The sequence below is a fragment of the Salvelinus sp. IW2-2015 genome, linkage group LG22 (genome assembly GCF_002910315.2).
Source record: "Salvelinus sp. IW2-2015 linkage group LG22, ASM291031v2, whole genome shotgun sequence".
NCBI lineage: Eukaryota > Metazoa > Chordata > Actinopteri > Salmoniformes > Salmonidae > Salvelinus > Salvelinus sp. IW2-2015.
The window spans coordinates 12,350,804-12,374,555 of record NC_036862.1 but is presented as its reverse complement, the minus strand read 5'-3'; the positions used below and the strand labels follow the sequence as shown (position 1 = coordinate 12,374,555).

Genomic DNA, 23,752 nt, shown 5'->3' with positions numbered 1-23,752 from the left:
TAAGCACAGCAAATCTGGAAATTATATGGTGCTTATCRTTTCCATTCATTTTGGATTGTGGCATATCGCTGGATCCGCAAAAACAGATGGCCTGAGATGTGGATTTATCTCAAGAAATAACCAAGCCAGGAGTTCAGGGGAACAAAACAACTACAGTAAGATTGTAACCCACAAGGTTTCATGGTTCCTTGAGATGTGCAGGTTGTTGGCGTTGTAATAATCGAATGTCAGCCAGACAGCCACTCACAGAGTAGACAACCGTTCGCTGTCCATGGTGCTGAAATTGCACCATGTCTATGCGGCTGCATGCCTATCGAATCGATGGCAGGCTTTCTATGGTGCCATGGCATGGCTTTGCTTTAGCTAATGGATAAATGTTTATTGGTAGCCCTATTTGGTCGTCATTTTCTCAGGTTAAGCCTAACATTTCACGAAGCTATACACGGTGTCGCAATGCTGCCATTTTTAGACTGCTGGCTGGTGGTAATAATGTAATTACTTGTTCAGTAATTAAAGTTGGAAATTCTAACAAAGCAGATTGTCAAATACATTTTTGATACAACATAAATAATATACAGCTGTCCTGGACAGGCTACCTGAACCTGCCTGAACTAAGCCGTCATCGTGCTCTCTTCCAGCTTGTATAACAAGTTGTTGTGCGTAAAACCAGTAATGCATTAAGTCCCCCCTCAAAACAACTGTTTCATTATGCAGTCTACTATCTATAGCTGCGAGTTAGGTGCGATCTAGGTGCTATTTATAAACTCTTAATCAAAATTTCACATCAAATAGCCTAACAATGGGGGAAAACATTGTCGGTTTGAGGATCATTTCAGCCACTATTTATTGTTGAACTCAGCGGGTTTTGTCTGGCAAATAGCCTACACAAATGGGCTGCAATATTCAAGGTAAATTAAATTAGGCCTAAATCAAATTAAATCCAACTTGAGAGACTCGCGTGTTTTCAGCATGGCCTGTAGGTCCAGGTTATGGCCCGACTGTGTTCTATACTGAGTATTGCCACCCCAGATAGTCTTTCCTGAGACATTGTGCATTATACACTAAGTGCACAAAACATTAAGAACACCTTCCTAATATTGAGTTACACCACTTTACTCCCTCAGTACAGCCTCAGTTTGTTGGGGCATTGACTCTACAATATGTCAAATGCTTTCCACAGGGATGCTGGGCCATGTAGACTCAAATCAAATCACATTTTATTGGTCACATACACATGGTTAGCAGATGTTAATGCGAGTGTAGCGAAATGCTTGTGCTTCTAGTTCCGACTATGCAGTAAAATCTAACAAGTAATCTAACAAATTCACAACAACTACCTTATACACACAAACACACACAAATGTAAAGGGATGAATAAGAATATGTACATATAAATATATGGATGAGCGATGGCGTGCGGCATTGGCAAGATGCAGTAGATGGTGTAGAATACAGTATATGAGATGACATGAGATGAGTAATGTAGGATATGTAAACATTATTAAAGTGGCGTTATTTAAAGTGACTAGTGATACCTTTATTAAGTATGTTTATTTAAGTGGCCAGAGATTTCAGTCTGTATGTTGGCAGCAGCCTCTCTATGTTAGTGATGGCTGTTTAACAGTCTGATGGCCTTGAGATAGAAGCTGTTTTTCAGTCTCTCAGTCCCAGCTTTGATGCACCTGTACTGACCTCGCCTTCTGGATGATAGTGGGGTGAACAGGCAGTGGCTTGGGTGGTTGTTGTCCTTGATGATCTTTTTGACCTTCCTGTGACATCGGGTGCTGTAGGTGTCCTGGAGGGCAGGTAGTTTGCCCCCGGTGATGTGTTGTGCAGACCGCACTACCCTCCGGAGAGCCTTACGATTGAGGGCGGTGCAGTTGCCGTACCAGTCGATGATACATCCCAACAGGATGCTCTCGATTGTGCARCTGGAAAAGTTTGTGAGTGTTTTAGATGACGAGCCAAATTTCTTCAGCCTCCTGAGGTTGAAGAGGCACTGCTGCGCCTTCTTCACCACGCTGTCTGTGTGGGTGGACCATTTCAGTTTGTCTGTGATGTGTACACTGAGGAACTTAAAACGTTCCACATTCTCCACTACTGTCCTGTCGATGTGGATGGGGGGGTCCCTCTGCTGTTTCCTGAAGTCCACGATCATCTCCTTTGTTTTGTTGACGTTGAGTGAGAGGTTATTTTCCTGACACCACACTCTGAGGGCCCTCACCTTCTCCCTGTAGGCTGTCTCGTCGTTGTTGGTAAACAGGCCTACCACTGTAGTGTAGTCTGCAATCTTGATGATTGAGTTAGAATCGTGCATGGCCYCGCAGTCATAGATGAAAAGGGAGTACAGGAGAGGGCTGAAAATYCACCCTTGTGGGGCCCCAGTGTTGAGGATCAGCGGGGTGGAGATGTTGTTTCCTACCTTCACCACCTGGGGGCGGCCCGTCAGAAAGTCCAGGACCCAGTTGCACAGGGCGGGGTCGAGACTCCAATGCTTCCCACAGTTGTGTCAAGTTGGCTGGATGTCCTTTGGGTGGTGTACCATTCTTGATACACATGGGAAACTGTTGAGCATGAAAAGCCCAGCAGCATTGCAAGTTTTGGACACGAACCGATGAGCCTGGCACCTACTACCACACCCCTTTCAAAGGCACTTAAATCTTTTGTCTTGAACATTCACCCACATGCACAATCCATGTATCAATTGTCTCAAGGCTTAAAAATCATTCTTTAACCTGTCTCCCCTTCATCTACACTGATTGAAGTAGATTTAACAAGTGATATCAATAAGGTATCATAGCTTCCACCTGGTCAGTCTATGTCAATGAAAGAGCAGGTGTCCATCGCACTGCACACAATTTAGTCTTGAATGATGAATGCCAATATACATATACCAGAGATAAGGGACTGTTGATATTGCAACCACACAACTCAAACGACAGTTCACCAGTATGAACCAAAAATTTAAGAACTGTTGTCTGCTAAATATGATAACCTGTTTGCATCTACCAATGTTTTAGCTGTCCAGCATCCAGACAACCTTCCTCCAGAGCTTCCTATCTCTTTCTGTAAGGTGTTGAGGCCGGGAATTAAGGCGAATGAGAGGCTGAAATATAAAGATGTTGCTGAACTGATACATTTGAAGCACCACTCCCGGCTTCTGCCCAGTTTCCCTGATGTTGCTACGGCAATCAAGCTATTTTTAACCATCCCTGTAACTGTCGCTTCTGCGGAGAGATGGTTTTCTAAACTAAAAATCATAAAGAACTACCTAAGGCTCTCGGGTCTGATACGCGCTTTTGAACACCTGAGTAAGCTCCACACATTGCACTGGCGCTGTCGTAGCCTTGACGATATACTACCTAATACTTTCAATCAGTTTAATTTGTTAGTTTTCAAGACCTGGGCACTTTTTCAGTCACATTCGTGAAGCCCAAGAAACAAAACACTTAGTCTCCTAGTACATATGAAATTTAAAAAGGTTTATGAATGAATGACAATTTGGAGGGTTACGGCCAAAATGATTATTATATWTWTTTTTTAATTACATTGATAACAGGCGTAAGGCCCCCCAGAATTCGTAAGCCCCCCCCCCCCCCATCTTCGGGGGTGTTCGATAAACCAGTGCAGTAAATGTATGTTTTGCATTTGTAAAAAAAAATTGGGATGATAATTAAGTTTTCTTTTACCTTTATTTAACTAGGCTAGTCAGTTAGGAACAAATTCTTATTTTCAATGACAGCCTAGGAACAGTGATTATTACATTTGTTACATTTATTACATCTGCCCCTGAACAACTGCCTTGTTCAGGGGCAGAACGACAGATTTTTACCTTGTCAGCTCGGGGATTCAATCTTGCAACCTCTCGGTTACTAGTCCAATGCTCTAACCACTTGGCTACCTGCCGCCCCAATAGTTGAGTGTTAAAGGTTTCCAAAACCGTATCGTAATCAAGTATCAATTTCCAGATAAAGCGTTTCACACTTGACCAAATCCCCTCTGACCCGTTGTTATAAGATAATGGTACTGAACAATTTAAATATCTGAACAATCATCAATTCTAGTATCTAGACTACTTTTGCTCTTCAGTTTAATTTTTTTTTTATCACAATCATCGACTTGACTTAGAGCTTACAAAGACTGTTTAGTGTGTGTTATTTTATTTTCATGAATATTACCATAAACACTCTCACTTTTCTGCTTTGCATAGCCACTGAATATGTTACAGTGAAGCAATCTCAGAGCACATGACTAGTGCTAAGAGAAAGGAACATGGTTGTCATTGCTTAGTTGGAATATGATCCCATACAAATGTCCACCTACAGTTCTCCTCTATAAAAGTGTCCTCTCTGTCACAGGTGTGAAAATGGTTCCCTAGACAACTTTTACATTTTCATATGATAGGCAGAGGAGTCTGGTGGGAGGAGCTATAGAAGGACGGGTTCATTGTAATGGCTGGAATGGAATCAATGGAACGGAGTCAAACGTCGTTTCCATATGTTTGATACCATTCCATTTATTACATTCCAGCCATAACAATGTGCCCATCCTCCTATAGCGCCCACCAGCCTCCTTTGACGATAGAGCAGGTTCTTCCCCCATTATGACGAAAGGATATGTACTAAATGGCCAATCTGGGAGTCAAACAACATCATAATGCTTACCTCTTGTCATCTCTGTACCACTCAAACGCTGGTTTGGGCACTGCGGCCGCGTCACACTGAAGGACCCCCATACGGCCCACCTGGGTTTCAGAGCTCTTGGCATTCTTGATGGCGGGAGGATCTGAGGATCCAATCACAATAGTTCATCTTGGTTATATTTCTTTCCCCTCTGCATAAAACCAATCATCAATTAATGAAAGACATATCATGGATCTCAATGTAGTAAAAACAACTGGGCGTTATAAAAAACGTAAGGCCAGGAGAAACAGGAGTCACCCCCCCAAAATGAACCTACAGTTGACGACAACATTGACGTATTTGACGTCCGGTGTGGCCACGTCATTGCTGGCTTTGCATTCGTAGCGGCCCGCCTGGTTCCTCATGATCCCTGATATATCCAGGTACTCCTCCCCATCTAGAGAATCGGCTGTGGGGAGACACAGAGAGAGCGAGAGAGGGTGAATGGAGGACAAAGGGAGAACAGAATAGCTTCCAGGAAAAGCAGAACACTGTTCAATGCAGCTCTGATACTTCCAATCAGCCTGAGTAATGTCGGACCAAATGTTTGTATCAAATGGAGAGTCAAATAGACGAACCTGAAACAGCAGCTCCCTTAATTAGTCACGTATGTCTCCCGAGTTTCTCTCATTTAGCCTATCTACTCAGAATATGGACATATTTCCCAGTCAGATCTAGGTGTGATCAGGATGAGGAGAATGCCAAGCATGTGGATAAGACGCTGACTCCGCAGTGCTGTCTTGGGTAGATTAGATACCGGTACAATTGCTACATACAGTGCCATGGGATAGCATTGATGAAGGTACCATGGGGTAACATTGACTAAAGCTGTTCACAAATGTACTGTATCAACATTTCTCTTGGCATTGCTAAATGGATATTGATTGATAGGTACAATAGCCTGCAGTGAATGCATGAAGACTCCTGAGACATATTTAACCTTATAACCAACATGTTTTTCCCAACCCCCTCAAATGTGTAGAAGACAGAGACAGTGTCTGAAAAAAGAAAAACACACAAAAACAGCTAAACCTCCAAATGCCACCGAACCCGACTAAATAAAACAATGGGCACGCCTCAACTGAGCTGACACTCAGGGAGCAAGGTCTTCTACCCTGTGAAATTAAGTAACAACGCTGGAACTTGAATATGGAAGGCTGTTCCAAAACAATTTCTTCGCTTTGTGAACACTGATGGGTTCTGACTTCTAAACTTAAATTTATGAAATATTCTTGCCCATGTCACTGAGGGAGAGGGGGGAATGCAGAACGTTTACATTCTGCCAGAACATGTTATTGTTAGACATCAGGTATCCTATGGAGAGGAGAAGGGCCACAGTCTGGTACAAGTCAACAGGACAGCCGTGAGTTGGGGAGGAGTGAGTTGGGGAGGGCTGAGGTCAGGTCAGATGAAGTTAGAAGAACATGCATCACTAAAGTCCTGTCTAGCAACAGAGATGTATTGGCTGTCCAGATGTGAAAGGAGGAGACTCAGCATAGGACGAAGGTTTAAATACCAGCGCTTGTGTAAATATGTCTTTGTCTTATGCAGCTGTGTGACCCACTTGGTGAATAAACCTGGTTTGAGCTTTACTAATCGTCTGTGAGTTTTAACTCTGTTTAGTTTAGACTCTAACAACACACACCTACCTTGTCTTAAATAACAAAACAAAAATACAACATTTGACATATCACATTTTTCCAATTAGAGACTCTCAAGTTATTCTCATCGATTTGTTTGTGGCTAAATCCGAAATGTGGTCTCAGTAAACATACCTAACAACCTCAACTTCAAGTCTCAAACTGCAACGCAGCAGCACTCCCAGCTGCATGCCCAATGTATCAAGCTCTTTCTCTGCTACACCCATAGAACTAGAATACTCATAATTTACTAGTCATTTAGAAGGATCTCTATGGCTACGCCTCTGTTTCTCTGGTTGGTATTATTGTCTGGTGTAGTTCAATGCTTATGAAAAGAGCAATCAGATCAAAGGGTCCTCCTAGCATGACCACTGCAGCCATGTCAAACACGCTCATCGTGGACAAAGGATGCCATGATTGGAAAAGTAGGATGGAAATCAGTTGCCATGGAAATGTATTGTGGCTGCTTGATCGTTTTATCATTAAGGCAGTTGGACTTCACCTGAATAGATATTTCTTGAGGGGCTAGAGAGAGAAGAAGATGGCTTGGCTACAATCTACAGTACTGTAGCTTACTTACAGAATATATCTAGGTAACACTTTATTTGGATAGTCCATCTGTAGTTGCTCTACAGACGATCAGTAAAATGTATACTATCTACTAACCCTTACCCAAGCTCTAACCTTAACCTAACCCTAACCTTAACCCTTACCCATATTCTAAACCTAACCCTGACTGTAACCTTAGCAAGCAGGTTTCCATCTACAGATCTACAGACTATCCAAATAAAGTGTGACCAAAATGATTAGAATAATGAAACATATTTACTACAAGCGAACTGGAAATATTAAGTCAATAACTCAACGACCAAAAACTGTTTTTGTTTAATTCATTACTCTATTAAATAAAAAATGTCGCCCAGGAGGCTTGAGCAGCCTCTTGATAAACATTTATCTCTTTACATACACTTCAAGTATTAACTCTCAGAAACAAAGTAACGATGAAAAATAGGCCTACCTTCACCAGGAAAGAACCTGTTTCTATAGCTATTCTATCTCTGTGTGGATTCAGCAGGTATACGTCACTGCTTTCCGTGGGCCCCATGGGGAATGGAAAAGTGATTGATTTGGAGCACATTCAAAATCCCATGATGGCACAGCCATACAACTCTATGCTAATCCAGTGAGTGAGTGAGAAACCCAATGAGGTGGGAGAGCATGGAGTGCACATTTCTTATTTCACATAATCATCTTAGAATGTCGGAGCAATAAATCAGCTTGAGTGGGAAAGAAAGAGAGGAATTCCAAATCACAGACTATGATAGTTTGTGTGGGTGTGTATGTTTTTGTTCGTGGCTGTGTGTGAACTGTAGAAAATGGAAGACTGAGGTGTGTGTGTGGGAGAGAGTGTGTCTATGCCTGTATCCTGTTCTGGCTGGGTATACAAGTTTAAGACATGAATAGGTGTTCTCTACTATTCTCCCCCGAAAGTCCTGGGCTCACTCAGTTAAAAACAAAGCCAATGATGTTCCCTTGACGCAGACAGACCCCTAGGAGAACTGTCCAAGACCATCCTGTTGAGCGGCTAGCTCTGCCTAGCGTTGCTAAACATCCCCCTTCACTTCAGCTTATTGTGAATACAGGCAAAAGTTTAAGGTCCAAGACATTCAGCACCACACCTCTCTAACTTGCTTTGAGCTCGGATGTACTTTAGATAGTATCTATCTTGCTAAGCTGCAAACACATGACAAGCTATGACAATTAAATAAACTATTTCCACTTCATGACTCTCACCCATTTATGATGAACGGTGTTTATGAAAACGGAACTTAAAAACTTCTCTATGAAAATGGCACTTAAATTCAACTTTGATGAAAAGCTCAATTTTGCTTGTGCCATGCTTTAATTTATCATGTTGCCTGTGCGCCAGCAACAATGAAAGACAAGGCATATAATTATTTCCCAACAAATTCTAGTTCCGAATAAAAGGCGTACGACCCTAGGGCTATCTAGCACCAGGATTGGGGAGCAACATAAAAGTGCAGTGGTCCGTGAGCCTCACACTCATAAATGTGTGGTGAAAGGTTATTTGCATTGAGCCGTATTACTTTGGGATTGTCTCAACAATTGAATTGCCTTATATTCTTGGGAAAACAACTACATTATGGTGAAGGCACAACAGAGAAGGGGGCTACTGAGGGGAAGACAGCTCATAATAATGGCTGGAATGGCATGAATGGAATGGATTCAAACACATCCATGTGTTTGAGACCATTCCATTTATTCCGTTCAAGCCATTACTATGAGCCATCCTCCCCAATTAAGGTGCCACCAACTTCCTGTGTCCCCAACCCACTACCACCTCCCAACCACTCCCCCAGACACACACACAGAGTCCCCTGCCAGGAGGGAGCTGAGAGCCTGCAGCAGCATATAACTCATCTCAGAATGAATCAGATGGGACTGGGTAGGTCAACTCTAATCCTGGTCACATTAGCATGGAATCACAGAAATTCCACTCACGTTTGAGCCTCGTACTGCAGCACGGAATGCCCACCTAGCCAAAAGATCCCGTATATTTCTGATGACAAGTTTCCTTGAACAGGGTAGTTCAACTGTGTGTGTGTGTGTGTGTGCGTGTGTGTGTGTGTGCGTGTGTGTGTGTGTGCGTGTGTGTGTGTGTGTGTGTGCGTGCGTGCGTGTGTGTGTGCGTGTGTGTGTGTGTGTGCGTGCGGTGTTTTGGACAGACCTTTCGTAAGGGAACTAGAAGGCAGATTTGAGACACTATAGAGAGCAAAGCACAATCCATCAGTGAGGAGAGACTCAGCATCAGGTAGCAGCGCAACTGCAGTTGGCAACTAAATGCTAATTTGCATCGCCATGCATTATTCATGAGCATCATTTACCACTATGCGAAATGTTAGATTTATTTTGTGAATACTAATTTATGTTAAGCAGTTGATTTGAGGAGAACTTGAGGAGAAGGGTCCAAAATGGCTCTGCAACATTTCTTTTCTTTTGTCTCCTCTACTTTCCAAGTGTTGTCAAATGGAAAACGCTCGGCTTTATCTTTCCCAAACACACGGAGTCAATCTTTTTGTCAGGCCATTGTCTGATTTAGATGATGAGCGGTCAATACATAATTACCCCAGCCTGTTCTTTAAGACTCTTAGTGGGAAGATAATGGACAAATGACTGAGCTGAAGCACCACCCATCTTTATCATTATTTTGGTCACATCAGCAGTTTCGGGCCAATCTAAATGAAAACACCCACATGCTGACATATACGGAGGTCTTCAGGGAAACATTATCTAAGACCACTCTTAGATCAAAACCTAAAAGCTCAAAACCATTTTACAGATATCATTCCCATTAGTGCAGGCGTGCCGTATCACGCTGATCAGCGCATCAGATAAACAAATCTATTTTATTGAATCATAGACTACACATTATTCCAGCGTGGCTTCTAATTTCCTGAGTCTTTATGGATTGGTCAAATAGGGTTGCCTTGGGACACGCTCTTTGTGTTGACCAAGGACACTCAGGTCACATCACCCTTAGCACATCCCATGATGCACCACGTTGTGGTCACAAAGGCCTGGAGGGGGAGCTGAGAGTGATGATGGGAGAGAGTCACACAACAACAAGTGTGCCTCTTTTTAGTCAGTGTGGCTGGGTGGTGCTAATGGTGTGTGTGTGTGTGGACGGGATAAACCTCCAGTGACAGTGGACAGGTCTGGGATCAGCTGCAGTGCCAGATGCGGAGCTCTCTCTCTGTCTGTGATCCCTGGGGGGAGCACTTAATCCCCTCCCACGAGCAGCCCTCTACATGTGTCACACCCGCTGCCAGGGCTGAACCTGAGCCACCCTGACAAGGGCCTGTCACATCTCACAGTTCACAGCCTTCTCAGGGACAGCCTGGAGAATGTCAGCAAGGCACTGCCTGTTTCCTGCACTGAGCACGGAGGAGCAGTGAGCCTTCCATGAACATGCAAGTCAGGGACCTTGGGATTGTGTGACTAGTTCTGGGAAGTTCTCGACATCAATCTCAGGGCTGACAGAGGTGGGGACTCTGGAGTGTGTAGCATGCTGAGCTGTGGTGGACAGGGATGAGTTGTGTATTATTGAGACCAAGTCACTCATAGTATAGAGAATGGCAGGGACAGACTTTGACCAGAAATAGATCCGGGCATCTTTAACACACCGGCCCATTGTTTCCCTCAAGGCCGCCACACCGGCCCGAGTATCCCATGATTATCCAAATAATTATAATTTTGTTGAAAAACAGCAACTATTAATACAGGCCCACTGTGTTAAAGATGGACCAGTCCATCTGGTATTTGCCAGAATTGCCCTATGGCTAGTCCACTCTGGAGCATGGCTGGTTTCAGAGTAGTATGGGGAGAACACTCTTATTTAACAGCTAGGATGTTGTTTTAGAATACATTTTAATCTAATCTGATTTTAACATCCCTGTCTGAGCATAATGGTTAATTGGTTTGACTAGATGTCTACTAATGTGCAGTACATTTGACATTTTAGTCATTTAGCAGACACTCTTATCAAGAGTGACAAACAATTAGTGCATTCATCTTAAGATAGCTAGGTGAGACAACAACACATCCCGATCGTATCAAGTACATTTTTCCTCAACAAAGTACACCACCAGATGTAAACCGATTTGCAAGAATAATTCATGTGCAAGAATAAGTCTGGATGTTGGGAGGGGCAAGCCCTGCTTGTCCAGGTGTGTGAGTTCTCATCAGTAGAGCGGAGGTTGATCCTGGCTATACCCCTGCAGCATTAAATGAGTGCCAAAAGGCATTATATCAGGGGCGGGAACATCAAATGCATACTTTAACATTAATTAACTGCGCTCAGCTCTTGAATTATCCAATGATGTGAGTGATCACACATTTAATGAGATCTCTTATTCGCATACTTAAATATACCCCTCAAAAACATCACTTTTTCCCTCAAAAAGCCATGTACCACTGATGTCTATGAGTGGCTTCCCATAGCCCAAAGCGTGTAATACGAGGAGCACCAAAGGGCATGTATATTTCATACTTGTCTGACTTCCATTTTGGTGGTCCGGGAAGCGTGCACTGAAAGATTCCTTGCTTTACCAAGAGTTCCACTTTCTTCGCAGCATTTTCAGTGTGGTGCCCTCCGCCCCCGCCTGTGACCTTTACAGATACACTTCAGAAATAAACATTGGGTGGGGTGGAGACACACTGAGGCAGAACACATGCCCAGAGAGAACGGAGGCTGTGCGCCTTGCTCTATTGATCACATCCCCACACACAGTAAGCCCGGCAATGTTCTGCTTCCCAGTCAATATCAGGGACAACAACATCCAACGTCCTCAATGAATACAACTATTGGCATAAAATGCAATAGCTGACATTTTCTTACTTCCAATCCCAATGTGTGTACAACGTGGAAATCTCTAAAATATCGGAATAAATAGCACATACTATTGCTAAGCCTGCATTTTTCCTGTATCTGCATCTTTCCAGGAAGGAAAATAGGTGAAGGGCTAGAATTTGGGAGGGAGACAACAGACTAATGTCATGGTTTCTGTCTGGAACTCTGGGAAGCGAATAGTGGCGATCCCAGACCATGCAGGGAGAGCTGAAATAGAAAATGACAGTTCTTTCATCCAATACATCATTTTAAGTCATGTTACGTTTCAATTGTGCTCTCTGTTATACTCTGCTAGAATAATGAAGAGGCACTCCTCTGACAATCTGACAGGTCTGAAAGAATAATATCAATCTGGACTCTGATGGAAAAGTGGGGACTGTGTGTTTTTCTACTTTTCCATTGCGTCTGCTTTTTTATTAGAAGCAAACATTCCAATGCTAAAAATAATGATCTGCTTGTAACCACTATCAAAATCATAGACAGAGCCATCGATGGGATCAAAATTATAGCTTTAACCATGTTTTGAAAGCTATAAAGTGTTTGCTTACAAAATACATTGTTGACAAACAATGGAGAAAAACAAGCTTATATTTTTGGGTTCTAAAAGGGTCCAACAGGTAAACTAAGCTCATTAGGCATTTATAAGTTATCTTCTTAAAGAATCAATGGCTATACATCACTACACTAAAAGTTTAAAAGAATGTATGCACCACAAAGGTTTGAGCTGCAGTTTGATAGCAAAACATTAACATTTCATAATGGAGTATTGGAAAATAAAATTCCTGGGATAATTGGCTGTAATGGTTCGATTTAGAGCAACCACAACAACATATTGGTTTCATTATTGCAATCCGTTAGTGGGCTTTCACTTGAAAGAAATTGCATTGTCAAATCATCCAGTTCTGTGTTTGAATGAAAGGGGAGTGTGAGAAGCTGCAGGTGTGTCTCAGTAATGTATAGGTGTTCTTCAGGCATGCACAACTCAATGAGATGATCACTACCTTTGGGGAACGAGGCAAATGAACCGCGTTGACCACATCCACAGGGAGACAACAACATTAAGCAACGGGACATCACTACTCTCTCTCTCTCTCTCTCTCTCTCTCTCTCTCTCTCTCTCTCTCTCTCTCTCTCTCTCTCTGAAATAATAAGCATCCTGTATACCTGAAATAAACGTAACTTAAAGCACATAAAATAATCCTAAAACATGGAGAAACAAGGACGAATACCCCATTTCATTTTAAACACAGGAACCCTCGCCCAACCCCATCCCTCCCCTTCATGTCTGAGAACACAGATATACAGTGATAAGCAACAATGACAAAATGCTGCCCTTTGATAAGAGTCAAATGCTGCTGGGTGCTTATTGGCTCTTACCTGATGGATTGAGCAGTCGCCAGGTGATTGATGGATCTGGCCTCCCATTGGCTAGACAACTCAATGTCACATTGCTGCCTTCGTTCACAGTGATGTCTTCCGAAACTTTGTAAATGTTTGCCGGAACTGCAAGAGAAAGTGCCATTGGTCCTTGTTTATTAATGCAGTAGTAAAAACATGGAGAGTAACATTTCATCTCAAGCAGATATAGTGGCTGTAAAAACAGACACACATTTTTCTAATATACGTAAGTAGAAGCATTTTCTTTGGTAGGGCTCGAGTCTTCCTAAGAACTGTGTAATGGATTTTCGAAGGCAAGAATAGGAACCACAGTGTAGTACTATAGTGAATGAAGTGTACGGTTTATGAAATATTCAAATACTACTAAATTGTGTCTACATATCAAATGTCAACATGAGCAATTATCAACAACATTACCCAAACGGCTGTGGCATGAACATAAGTCTTTACAATACGTTTGTCGCTGTGGAATAGGCTACATGTCCATTTTTCAGTATAGTTAAATGCAAAAGTTTGAATTCAAAAGTATTGCAATGTTAATTCAACAAGAAAAGGAAAAGAGTTTCAAATGGAAAAGAGTTTCTGTAGCTCAACCCAATCCATTACCCAACAAAAGATTAAATTAACTGAAACCCTAGGTGCATGACTTTGACTGATGTTCGAAGAAAGCCGAACGTTTGTCATCTGAATGTAATGTTTAATCGGCCTTCTACCTCTCAATTCTGATTTACTCTGCACCTAAACAAATAAAACAGGGAACGTATTACTCAGATGAAACTGCTCTGACAAATTAAGAAAGCGAGGTGCACTCCATTTTCTCATTGGTCAGCAGTTCAATTGTAATCAATCTGAGTGCACAGAGAGGGCATACAGACATCATTGTGAATTTCAAAACTATGGGTGGATGGAGGCGAGGTGTTGTATACGCACATCTTTGCTAGAAACTATTGATCAATGACTTGTAAATGATGAATGGGGCAAAATACATAGAGTAATACAGAAACATTGTATTGTAGAAGTTGAACAAGTAGCTCAACGCTTACAAATGCACATTTACTGCATATGTCCATATACCACTCTCAGGTATAATAAACATGTTCTTTCGCATTCTCATGTCACCTAAAATAAGACGTGTTGCAGTCAAGGTGAGTCAAACTTGTAGTTGCCATGCAGTTTGATACTTGACAACATGGAAAACATGTTCTATTTGTTGTCAAATATGACAGAGGATTAATCAATACATCAGTGTGCCTCTGGATTTTCCCCCCAAAAGGTCTGTTTTTATACTGATACTGACCATGTAACATCCCTCAGCTGATGCTTCATACTCTCCTCTAGATTCCCTCTCTTTGGCCAGTACAGCCTGTCCCGTTAATGACATCTGACAACGTAGCTATTTTATTGCCAAACCACATTAAATGAAGCCATACAGAGTTATTGCATGAGTCAAATGACCACAGAAAGTGAAGATGTGTTTTTCGATAAGGGAAGGATTGAAGTGACAGGGAATCCAATAGCTTTTTCTCAAAGAWGCGGGCTGGAAATATCAATGCTCTGATTGGCTGAATGAGGACCCGGGCATTAATCCAAACCAGGCCAGTCGCACAGATAAAAATTAGTTTGAGAGAAAACAACAGCTCCCAGACAGATAACCCTGTCACGTTCTAAACAGAAATAGTCGAGGCGGTTCATGAATCAAATGAATAAAGAGTCTAAACTCTAAACCATTTCAACATAGTGGCTATAGCTCCCAGCAAGGATTGCAATCTTAGTCATGGGTCAGCCTTCAAGGAACAATATTTGAAAGGGCAGTTCTTTGGCTGCCCAGGATTCTAAAGCGACGTACAAGGGATTGTGTGAGGTCGATCTGACACACGAAGCCTAGAGAAATAATTTGCCGTTCCTGGTTAGATGGGATCAAATCATAGCTTTAGCTTCTGCCAAAACATTTATTTTGCCTTTCATGAAACACATCAGTGATTTAATCTACAGGCTGAGAAAAGTAGTATCACCTTTTAACATTTCTTTCCCACATTTTTTATTTGAGCATTTTCAAATTTCTTCAAGTGATTGTAAATATTTTTTCTTTCCAACCCCGTCAACATAGTCACATTTTGAGTCAGCTTATTATATCCCAAAGACCTTGTGATCCTAGAAAAAAAGTGAAAAACAGACGCAAATATCACGCAAATACATTGACCTATGTTTCAACTTTGATAATACAACTTCAAAGCCTTGGAAGCATGAGAAACTATACCATAATTAGAAGAAGCTTGTTGTATCAAATCCATGTGATAATATAACCTGACAGTCAGTTTCAGGCTTTTCCTGGATTCCTGACGAGCCAAACCACCCAGGGAGGTAGCGATGATCAAAGTCCCAGAATGGTTAACCTCAGAGAAGTGTAAAGAAACCCAGCCGTACCTCCAGTGTCACAGATGTCCTGATCAATGTGTTTACTTTCAAGCCACAGCCTTTTAATCTAGCTATGACTCATCTTTAGCTGAAAATGGTGGACAGAGAGAGAGACACACACAGAAAATAGAACAGAATTAGCTTGGTAGCCGACTAAGATTCTCACTACCGCACTCTGCCTGGCACATGCACGCACGCACGTACAACCATTTCAAGGTACTATGCATGAAATGAGCCTTCCAGTTGAAAGAGAGGGGATGACAACAACAGGTATTCCCAGACAAAAATGTCTCACACCTGCATTGTGTAATGTCTCTAACTACATTGAACTGAAATATAAATGCAACATGTAAAGTGTCGGTCCCATGTTTCATGAGCTGAAATAAAAGATACAAGAAATGTTCCATACACACAAAAAGCTTATTTCTCAAAAAATTGGGGAACAAATTTGTTTACATCCCGGTTAGTTAGCATTTCTCCTTTGCCAAGATAATCCAGGTGTGGCATATCAAGAAGCTGATTAAACAGCATGATCATTACACCGGTGCACCTTGTGCTGGGAACAATAAAAGGCAACTCTAAAGTGTGCAGTTTTGCCACACAACCACAGATGTCTTAAGTTTTGAGGGAGCGTGCAATTGGCATGCTGACTGCAGAAATGTTCACCAGAGCTGTTGCCAGAAAATGTAATGTTTATTTCTCTACTATAAGCCGCCTCCAACGTCATTTTAGAGAATTTGGCAGTAGGTACAACCGGCCTCACAACTGCATGCCACGTGCATGGCATTGTGTGGGTGAGCGGTTTACTGATGGCAAAGTTGTGAACAGAGTGCCCCATGGTGGCGGTGGGGTTATGGTATGGGCAGGCATAAGCTATGGACAACGAACACAATTGGCCCATTATGAGGTCTATTTATTTTAACAGATGCATATCTGTATTCCCAGTCATGGGAAATCCATAGATTAGGGCCTAATGCATGTATTTCAATTGACTGATTTCCTTATATGAACTGTAACTCAGTAAAATCTTTGCATGTTGCGTTTATATTTGTGTTCAGTATACTTGCTATTCATGTAAAATACAGGCGCATCATGCCAGGAACGTTGACCTTCCTACAAAATAATACCCTTRTATCGGTTATTTTTCCTATGAGCAGTTTTTTTTGTGAAAGTCCTTTTTCGTATCCGATCAGTCGAAACAGAAGTCTTTGGGTTAGCTTGCTATCAAGTAGAGCACCGCACTTTGACGTACTCCATAGTCAAATCAATAACAAATCATAGTGAGGTATAAAGTTACAACCGGTTAAAACAGAGATGTTTATATTTCATTGAACACCAGTAATTCAGAGCTCTTTGAATGACTCTACTACCATACCAACTGACCTCTGCGGATCCCTCCTCCTGTCTCTCCACCCACGGCATCCTGCCACGTTCAGACATGACATTTGGACCGCTGATGTTACAGGCCTAAATGTTGTCGAGGCAATTATGTTTCCGTAATTTGAATCATTAAAGCATAATCAGCGGAAAGCGCTCGCAGCACTGAGTTCTGCTTTTAGCACTAGCTGCCAATTACTTTCCTCGATGTGCAAAAAGGTCGTTAAACCAGGAACCTTTCAGATGACACAGAACAACCTCCTGAATGTTGTGACACCTCTGAAATGTAATAAAATCACCTCAAACAAGCTCATAACTGGCTGCTGGGTGCCTCCCCAAACCTTGACCCAAAAAGGCAATCTTTTACTGCGGAAACAGTGAGAATGACAGCCAGGCAATCTTGTCCATTCAAGGTCTTTAAAGGAGAGGCAACCATCAATTTAGTGGGCGTCTTCAGGATTGGGACTTTTGCGGTCAAAGTGTTTATGCATAAGCCTACACTCCTCTTTCAAAAGCCCAGAGGACATGACACATACGAACATGAGTACGCTCTTGAACACTGTCATTGTGAGTCTGCTTGAGTAATGCAGCATTGAAAAGTAAAAAGAACAGACACAATTAACCAAACTGTTAATTTAAAACAATCCTCCTAACAGATTCTGTCATTAGAAAAATATTGTTACAGGGAAGTAGAGCCTTGTGATCTGATTCATCGTTAGTTTGCCTGTTTTTGTAAGCATACGCTTACATTTTCAATGCGCATAAACCTATGACTCATTGATCCTAGTCCCTTTGAATTCTTCATGGTGTCAATGTGAGTTACCACTATGACAAATCAGTATTTCACTAAATACGAACAAACTCTGGAGTTTGCCAGTTTCCTCATAATAACAAACAAGAAACCGATGCCAACATGTTTGATCAGAGACCTCGGGGTGCGTTTTTTCTGCAGCGGCTGCCACTGTGTAGCTGAAAGAGATGGCACACTTTTAACAGGATACTGTGGTGCACAGAGCCACCGAGCAGTGGGTGCCTCGGCCCCTTTCATTGTGCACTTCTGGCAGAACTGCTGGAGCTGCTGCTCGTAGCTGCTCCACCAACATAATCATCGCCAGCAGCACTCCATGATCTAAACTAAAGCTCTCTCTGAACTTTCAAAGGGGAGAGAGGATATCAAATAGACTAATACCCATTGGAGGCACTTTTGAGCAAGGCTTTGTGTGGATGTGGAGAGACATTTGGAGGCAGTTCCTGCTGGCCAGATAAAGGTCTTCTTGAGGACAAATCCCTGATTAATTCAAATGTAGCTTTTTTTCTTTAGAGATGTTCCAGTGGAGGGCAGAGAGGTTTCCACAAGGGCAGAGACTCGTAAATCATACAAACAAATAATTGGTGTTTGTGTTGAAAGGAGAAAACAATAGGAAGGGAAAAGGTAGCGTCAGTATTTCTAACAAGCCAACCGAAGCCCCAGCAGAGAGAAATGCATTGGTGCCCAATGAGCAGGACTTCAACTCGTGAAAAATTGTTGCTCTTTATAAATTCTACAAGCTATAATTCTTATCTCAAGTAAACTTGAATAAATGTACTGCCAGTTCAAGGCAATGTGTACTTTTATCCTTGGCGATCATCCGCATCGTTCAGGACGGCGTGCCAAAAACCCCAGATTCAATTTGTATTCAACACATATCATGATTTAATACCTTATAAAACGGAATGAGATGATAAGAAAACAAAGAGAGGAGGTGACAACAGCTGGCTGGAGGAGAAACTCTTGGCGGTGACCTTTCCTTTTTAGAGGAACTTGGGTTTAACACTCCTTCCTGCTCTCTTGAGCTCTCAGTCCTCCAGCAAACTCATGGAACTTTCTGTAAAGCAGTGCTTTAGTTCACCCCTCATCTGTATGACTTAAAGTTACGATACATGACCAAAAGTATGTGGACACTTGCTCGTCGAATATCTTGTTCCAAAATCATGACCATTAACATGGAGTTGGTCCCCACTTTGCTGCTAAAACAGCCTRCGTTCTTCTGGGAAGGCTTTCCACTASATGTTGGAACATTGCTGCGGGGACTTGCTTCCATTCAGCCACATGAGCATTAGTAAGGTTGAGCACTGATGTTGGGCGATTAGGCCTGGCTCGCAGTCGGAGTTTGAATCCATCCCAAAGGTGTTCAATGGGGTTGAGGGCAGAGCTCTGTGCAGGCCAGTCAAGTTCTTCCACACCGATCTCGACAAACCATTTCCGATCTCGACAAACCACTTTGTGCACGGGGGCATTGTCATGCTGAAACAGGAATGGGCCTTCCCCAAACGGTTGCCACAATGTTGGAAGCACAGAATCGTCTAGAATGTCATTGTATGCTGTAGCGTTAAGATTTCCCTTCCCTGGAACTAAGGGCCTAGCCCGAACCATGAAAAACAGCCCCAGACCATTATTCCTCCTCCACAAAACTTGACAGTTGGCACTATGCATTGGGGCAGGTAGCGTTCTCCTGGCAATAACCTATGGAAAATATGCCAATAAGATCAGGAGGACACCTTACAAACTCAAGTGCAATCCAAGTTCAATTGAGGCTATAAATATAAGCTTATCATCATGTAATCTTATTGGTCAATGTGAACTGCCAAATTATCATAAATGGCCACGCTCACAAACAATCCTCCATCCAACCCCCCCGAAGTGAAAACTATAGATAAACTGTGTTATAGATTCCTATTACAAACCATGGTCTAGATTCAATCAGTTCAGCACTAACCCCTTGGAGCTCTCACATCTGTGAGTGTACAACGCTTTGTTGGAGCTCTCACATCTGTGAGTGGATAACGCTTTGTTGGCGCTCTCACATCTGTGAGTGGACAACGCTTTGTTGGCACAACCATCCCACTCGTGTTAGAAGTTAAGAACGAGAAAGTGTAGGCTATATATAAATAACGACCCTCAAACTGAAAATCATTAAACAAAATAATGAGGAATTCTATCAGCCTAATTGAGGTGTAGATTACATCACACATTCCAGTGTTCGATTTCTTACCAATGCAAATCTGTGCAGCCAATGAAATATCCACGATAGGTAAGCTATAATGCCTGGACCCGTTTGTGGATTTCACAGCTCTAACGCAGTTCCACCTATAAAACTGTCATAAAAACAGCTATGCAGTGTGTCGGCTAGCAGGAATCTGATTGAATCTAGCCCCATGTCGTGATTGAAGCCATGCTCACCTGCCCCTTTGGCAAAATATTTCTGCAGCTAAAAGCACCAAGAACGCGGATTCTGGCAGTCAAACCAGCGATCAGAGCAGGTAATCAATTTCCCTTGATTGCTCTCCGTTCTGTGTAATAATGTTGGATTAGGTAAAGTGCAGGCTGGGATGGGAGGGAAAGACTATTAACTTGTCTCTCCAGAGACAAGCCCTTTGAAACCCTGTACTTTACAGTCATTTGGATTAAACAAGCAATGGGATTAAGGTACTTTATTCAATTTAGTCTGATTGATAGACAGGGTTGGGGAGTAACGGATTACATGTAAGGGATTACCAAAAAAAACTGTAACTGTAATCCGTCACGTTACCAGCAAAAATATTGTAATCAGATTACATATACTTTTGAAAAACTAGATGATTACTTTGAGGATTACTTTTAAATTCAGAAAGGATGTTTGCGTAAAAAAATATTTGACACTTCTCTGTTTTCTCAATGACATTCAAATCAGCATTGAAAAAAGGCGCAAGTTTAAGTTTGTTCCACCTGAGTGAGTCTGACCACAAGTCAGAGACCACTATGATGACACACCAAATGTGTTTGATGGATCGCAGGAAAAGAGCAAGAATAGGCTTTTGTAGGCTAGTCCAAGCTATTTCTTCCAGTGGTGGTGCGACTGCTGTTGGCATCCAAAGATTATCCAATTTATACGCTTGGAGGTAAGGATGACAGCAGTGGTGTAGTCTACGGTGATACGGATATCACTTATTATTGATATCTAAATAGCGCATTGATGTGAATCACACTGCTGCTCTCTCATTTAGCTATTTGTGCCTTTTGAAATGTGGTTGTTGGGGACGGCTGTTCACAAATCTAAATCTGTATTTGAACCCAATAATGGTTGAATTCAAGAAGTTTAAACGGTCTATCAATCATTGTTTTTGAAACCAGTGGACAGCCAGTGAAAAATGAGCTCTTGCAACAGCTGCATAGTGCGGATCCCAGCCCATGGAATAAAAGTTCAGGCTTTAATTGCTCAATCTAATTCATGCTGATAAAAAAAATAATCCATAGGTCTAATGGACACATGCTCAAACGTGAACACTTTAGATAGACTTAAAGAGGCAATCTGTAGTTGCTACATCCATTTTGGGATTTATAAATCATATATACAGTACCAGTCAAAAGTTTGGACATACCAATTCATTAAAGGGCTTTTCTTTATTTTTACTATTTTCTACATTGTAGAATAGTGAACACATTAAAACTATGATAACACATAAGGAATCATGTAGTAACCAAAAAAGTGTTAAACAAATCAACATATATTTTAGATTTAAGATTCTTCAAAGTAGCCACCCTTTGCCTTGATGATAGCTTTGCACACTCTTGGCAAAGCATGCCATTCCATGAGTGCAGCATTTATTTTTCAACTAGAATCAATGAGCCCAATCAGTTCTCCATGACAACAAAATCATAAACAACAGAGTAAGGCTGGCTAATAAGTCCTTCGTTTTGGGGTCATGCTCAGGTAAAACAATGTGGCTAATCTATACTTCCATATTTCCGAGTCCTATTCTTGAAGATCAAGGGGTATAACATTTATTGGAATGACTGGAATTCTGATAGACTTTGGTTTTTAATGTAAAGTTATAATTTAATCGTATTATTATATGTAGTAGAAAGCGATGGGTTAGAAGAAGCCTACATAACCAACCCATAAAGTAAAATGTAACATCCATATATGGCCAGCTATGTAAACTTTAACATTGATTTATCCTGCAATAGATGTCGTTAAATTGGTAACATACATTTTTGTCTTCTTCTAATGCCTCTTAAGGGGAAAGTAATCTAAAAATAATGGAATGTAATCAGATTGCGTTACTGAGTTTGGGTAACCCAAAAGTTACGTTACTGATTACAATTTTGGACATATAACTAGTAACTGTAGCGGATTACATTTAGAAAGTAACCTACCCAACCCTGTTGATAGACTGTCTTGACACTATAAGGGTAATGAGTTAGAAGGCTTGGGATCAATGTAATGATGGAAGACCTCAGTTTCCACACCCTTTCTATTGGTACCACTTTGAAAGTCCTCTTTTACCGTCCCTTCATTTGGTGTAAGTTTCGTTCAACTGAATATTACATCTATCAAACGGTTTTGGGATTACAGTAAGGAACCCGTGCTACAATGTTACCGATGTAAGCATTCCTTTCCTTTGCCTTAGGCATGTGATATTCAATTGAACCTATCAAACAGTTTTGCTTGTTGTGTTTGGTTTGTGCTTACATCTGGTAAGAGACCACTGTCGAGTTATGATGTACCTTTTTTTATTTATTTAATGCCAACAAATGTACATTGTTATATTTACGTAACAGCAAAAACATTACTTTTTTTACTGTGTGGTCAAATAAAATAGCAAAATGGATGTACCAATTCTCTGAATAAGAAATGAGGAAGCTAGGGCAGCAATCTGTACAGAAAGACTGCATAAACACTGTTAAAGCAGGTTTGATTGGACCACCAGACTCCAAGTTGCACTTGATTATCAAACAAGAACAATGCAGTTCTTGGTTAGTATGCGGTTCTCTTCTATTTCCATTTCAACTTGATGTAACGAGAAGCAATCTGAACTAGAATCAACCAGACCCAATGGCATTGACTGAGTGACTGATGTTTCTATCCAGACTATTAGCCTAGCTTGAGCTTAATATACTCTGACTGCTAGTACTGAGCAGCTGTGGTAGTGGGGAGACCAGGGAGATATCTGACTATATCTGAAAACCTTCCAGTGTCAAATCTAACTGCTGTATTGGTCGACTGCCTTCAGTAAGGATGATTAGCCTACTCCTCTCTGTAATGCCTTAGGCATACATACATGTACTTACCAAGTGGCAGTGGTGGAAAAAGTACTTAATTTTCATACTTGAGACAAAGTAAAGATACCTTAATAGAAAATGACTCAAGTGAAAGTCACCCGGTAAAATACTACTTGAGTATAAGTATAAAAGTATTTGGTTTTAAATATACTTAAGTATCAAAAGTAAATGGAATTGATAAAATGTCCTTAAGAATCAAAAGTAAAAGAAAAAGTATAAACCATTTCAAGTACCTTATTGTAAGCAAACCAGACGGCACAATTTTTTTTATTGACAGATAACCAGGGGGACACTCCAACACTCCGACATAATTTAKAAACAAAGCATTTGTGTTAAGTGAGTCCACCAGATCAGAGGAACAAGGGATGACCAGGGATGTTCTCTTGATAAGTGTGTGAATTCGACCATTTTCTTGTCAACAAGTAACGAGTACTTTTGGGTGTCAGGGAAAATGTATGGAGTAAAAAGTACATCATTTATTTTTGGAATGTAGTGAAGTAAAAGTAAAAGTTGGCAAAAATATAAATAGTAAAGTAAATATACCCCCAAAAACGACGTAAGTAGTACTTTAAAGTATTTTTTACTTAAGTACTTTACACCACTGCCAAGTGGTGCACTTGAAAAGCTTTTCAGCTCAAAGGAGAAATAACAAGCACGGACACAATATGTACCAGTACACGTAATAACTAACCAATACATTGAAAGCCTCTCCATGAAACGATTGTAC

General features: G+C 41.4%; 1 protein-coding gene across 2 annotated transcripts in view; it reads right to left on the bottom strand.

Moving 5' to 3' along the window:
• The window catches only part of LOC111982832 (limbic system associated membrane protein), a 470,163-nt gene that overhangs the window by 6,853 nt on the left and 439,558 nt on the right, over positions 1-23,752 (bottom strand). For both annotated transcript variants that reach the window (XM_024014453.2, XM_024014452.2), the window contains 3 exons: positions 13,131-13,256; positions 4,960-5,091; positions 4,665-4,785 (listed from right to left, as the gene is read on the bottom strand). In XM_024014453.2, the coding sequence (XP_023870221.1) occupies positions 4,665-4,785; positions 4,960-5,091; positions 13,131-13,256 (379 nt within the window). The remainder of the gene's footprint in view (positions 1-4,664; positions 4,786-4,959; positions 5,092-13,130; positions 13,257-23,752) is intronic.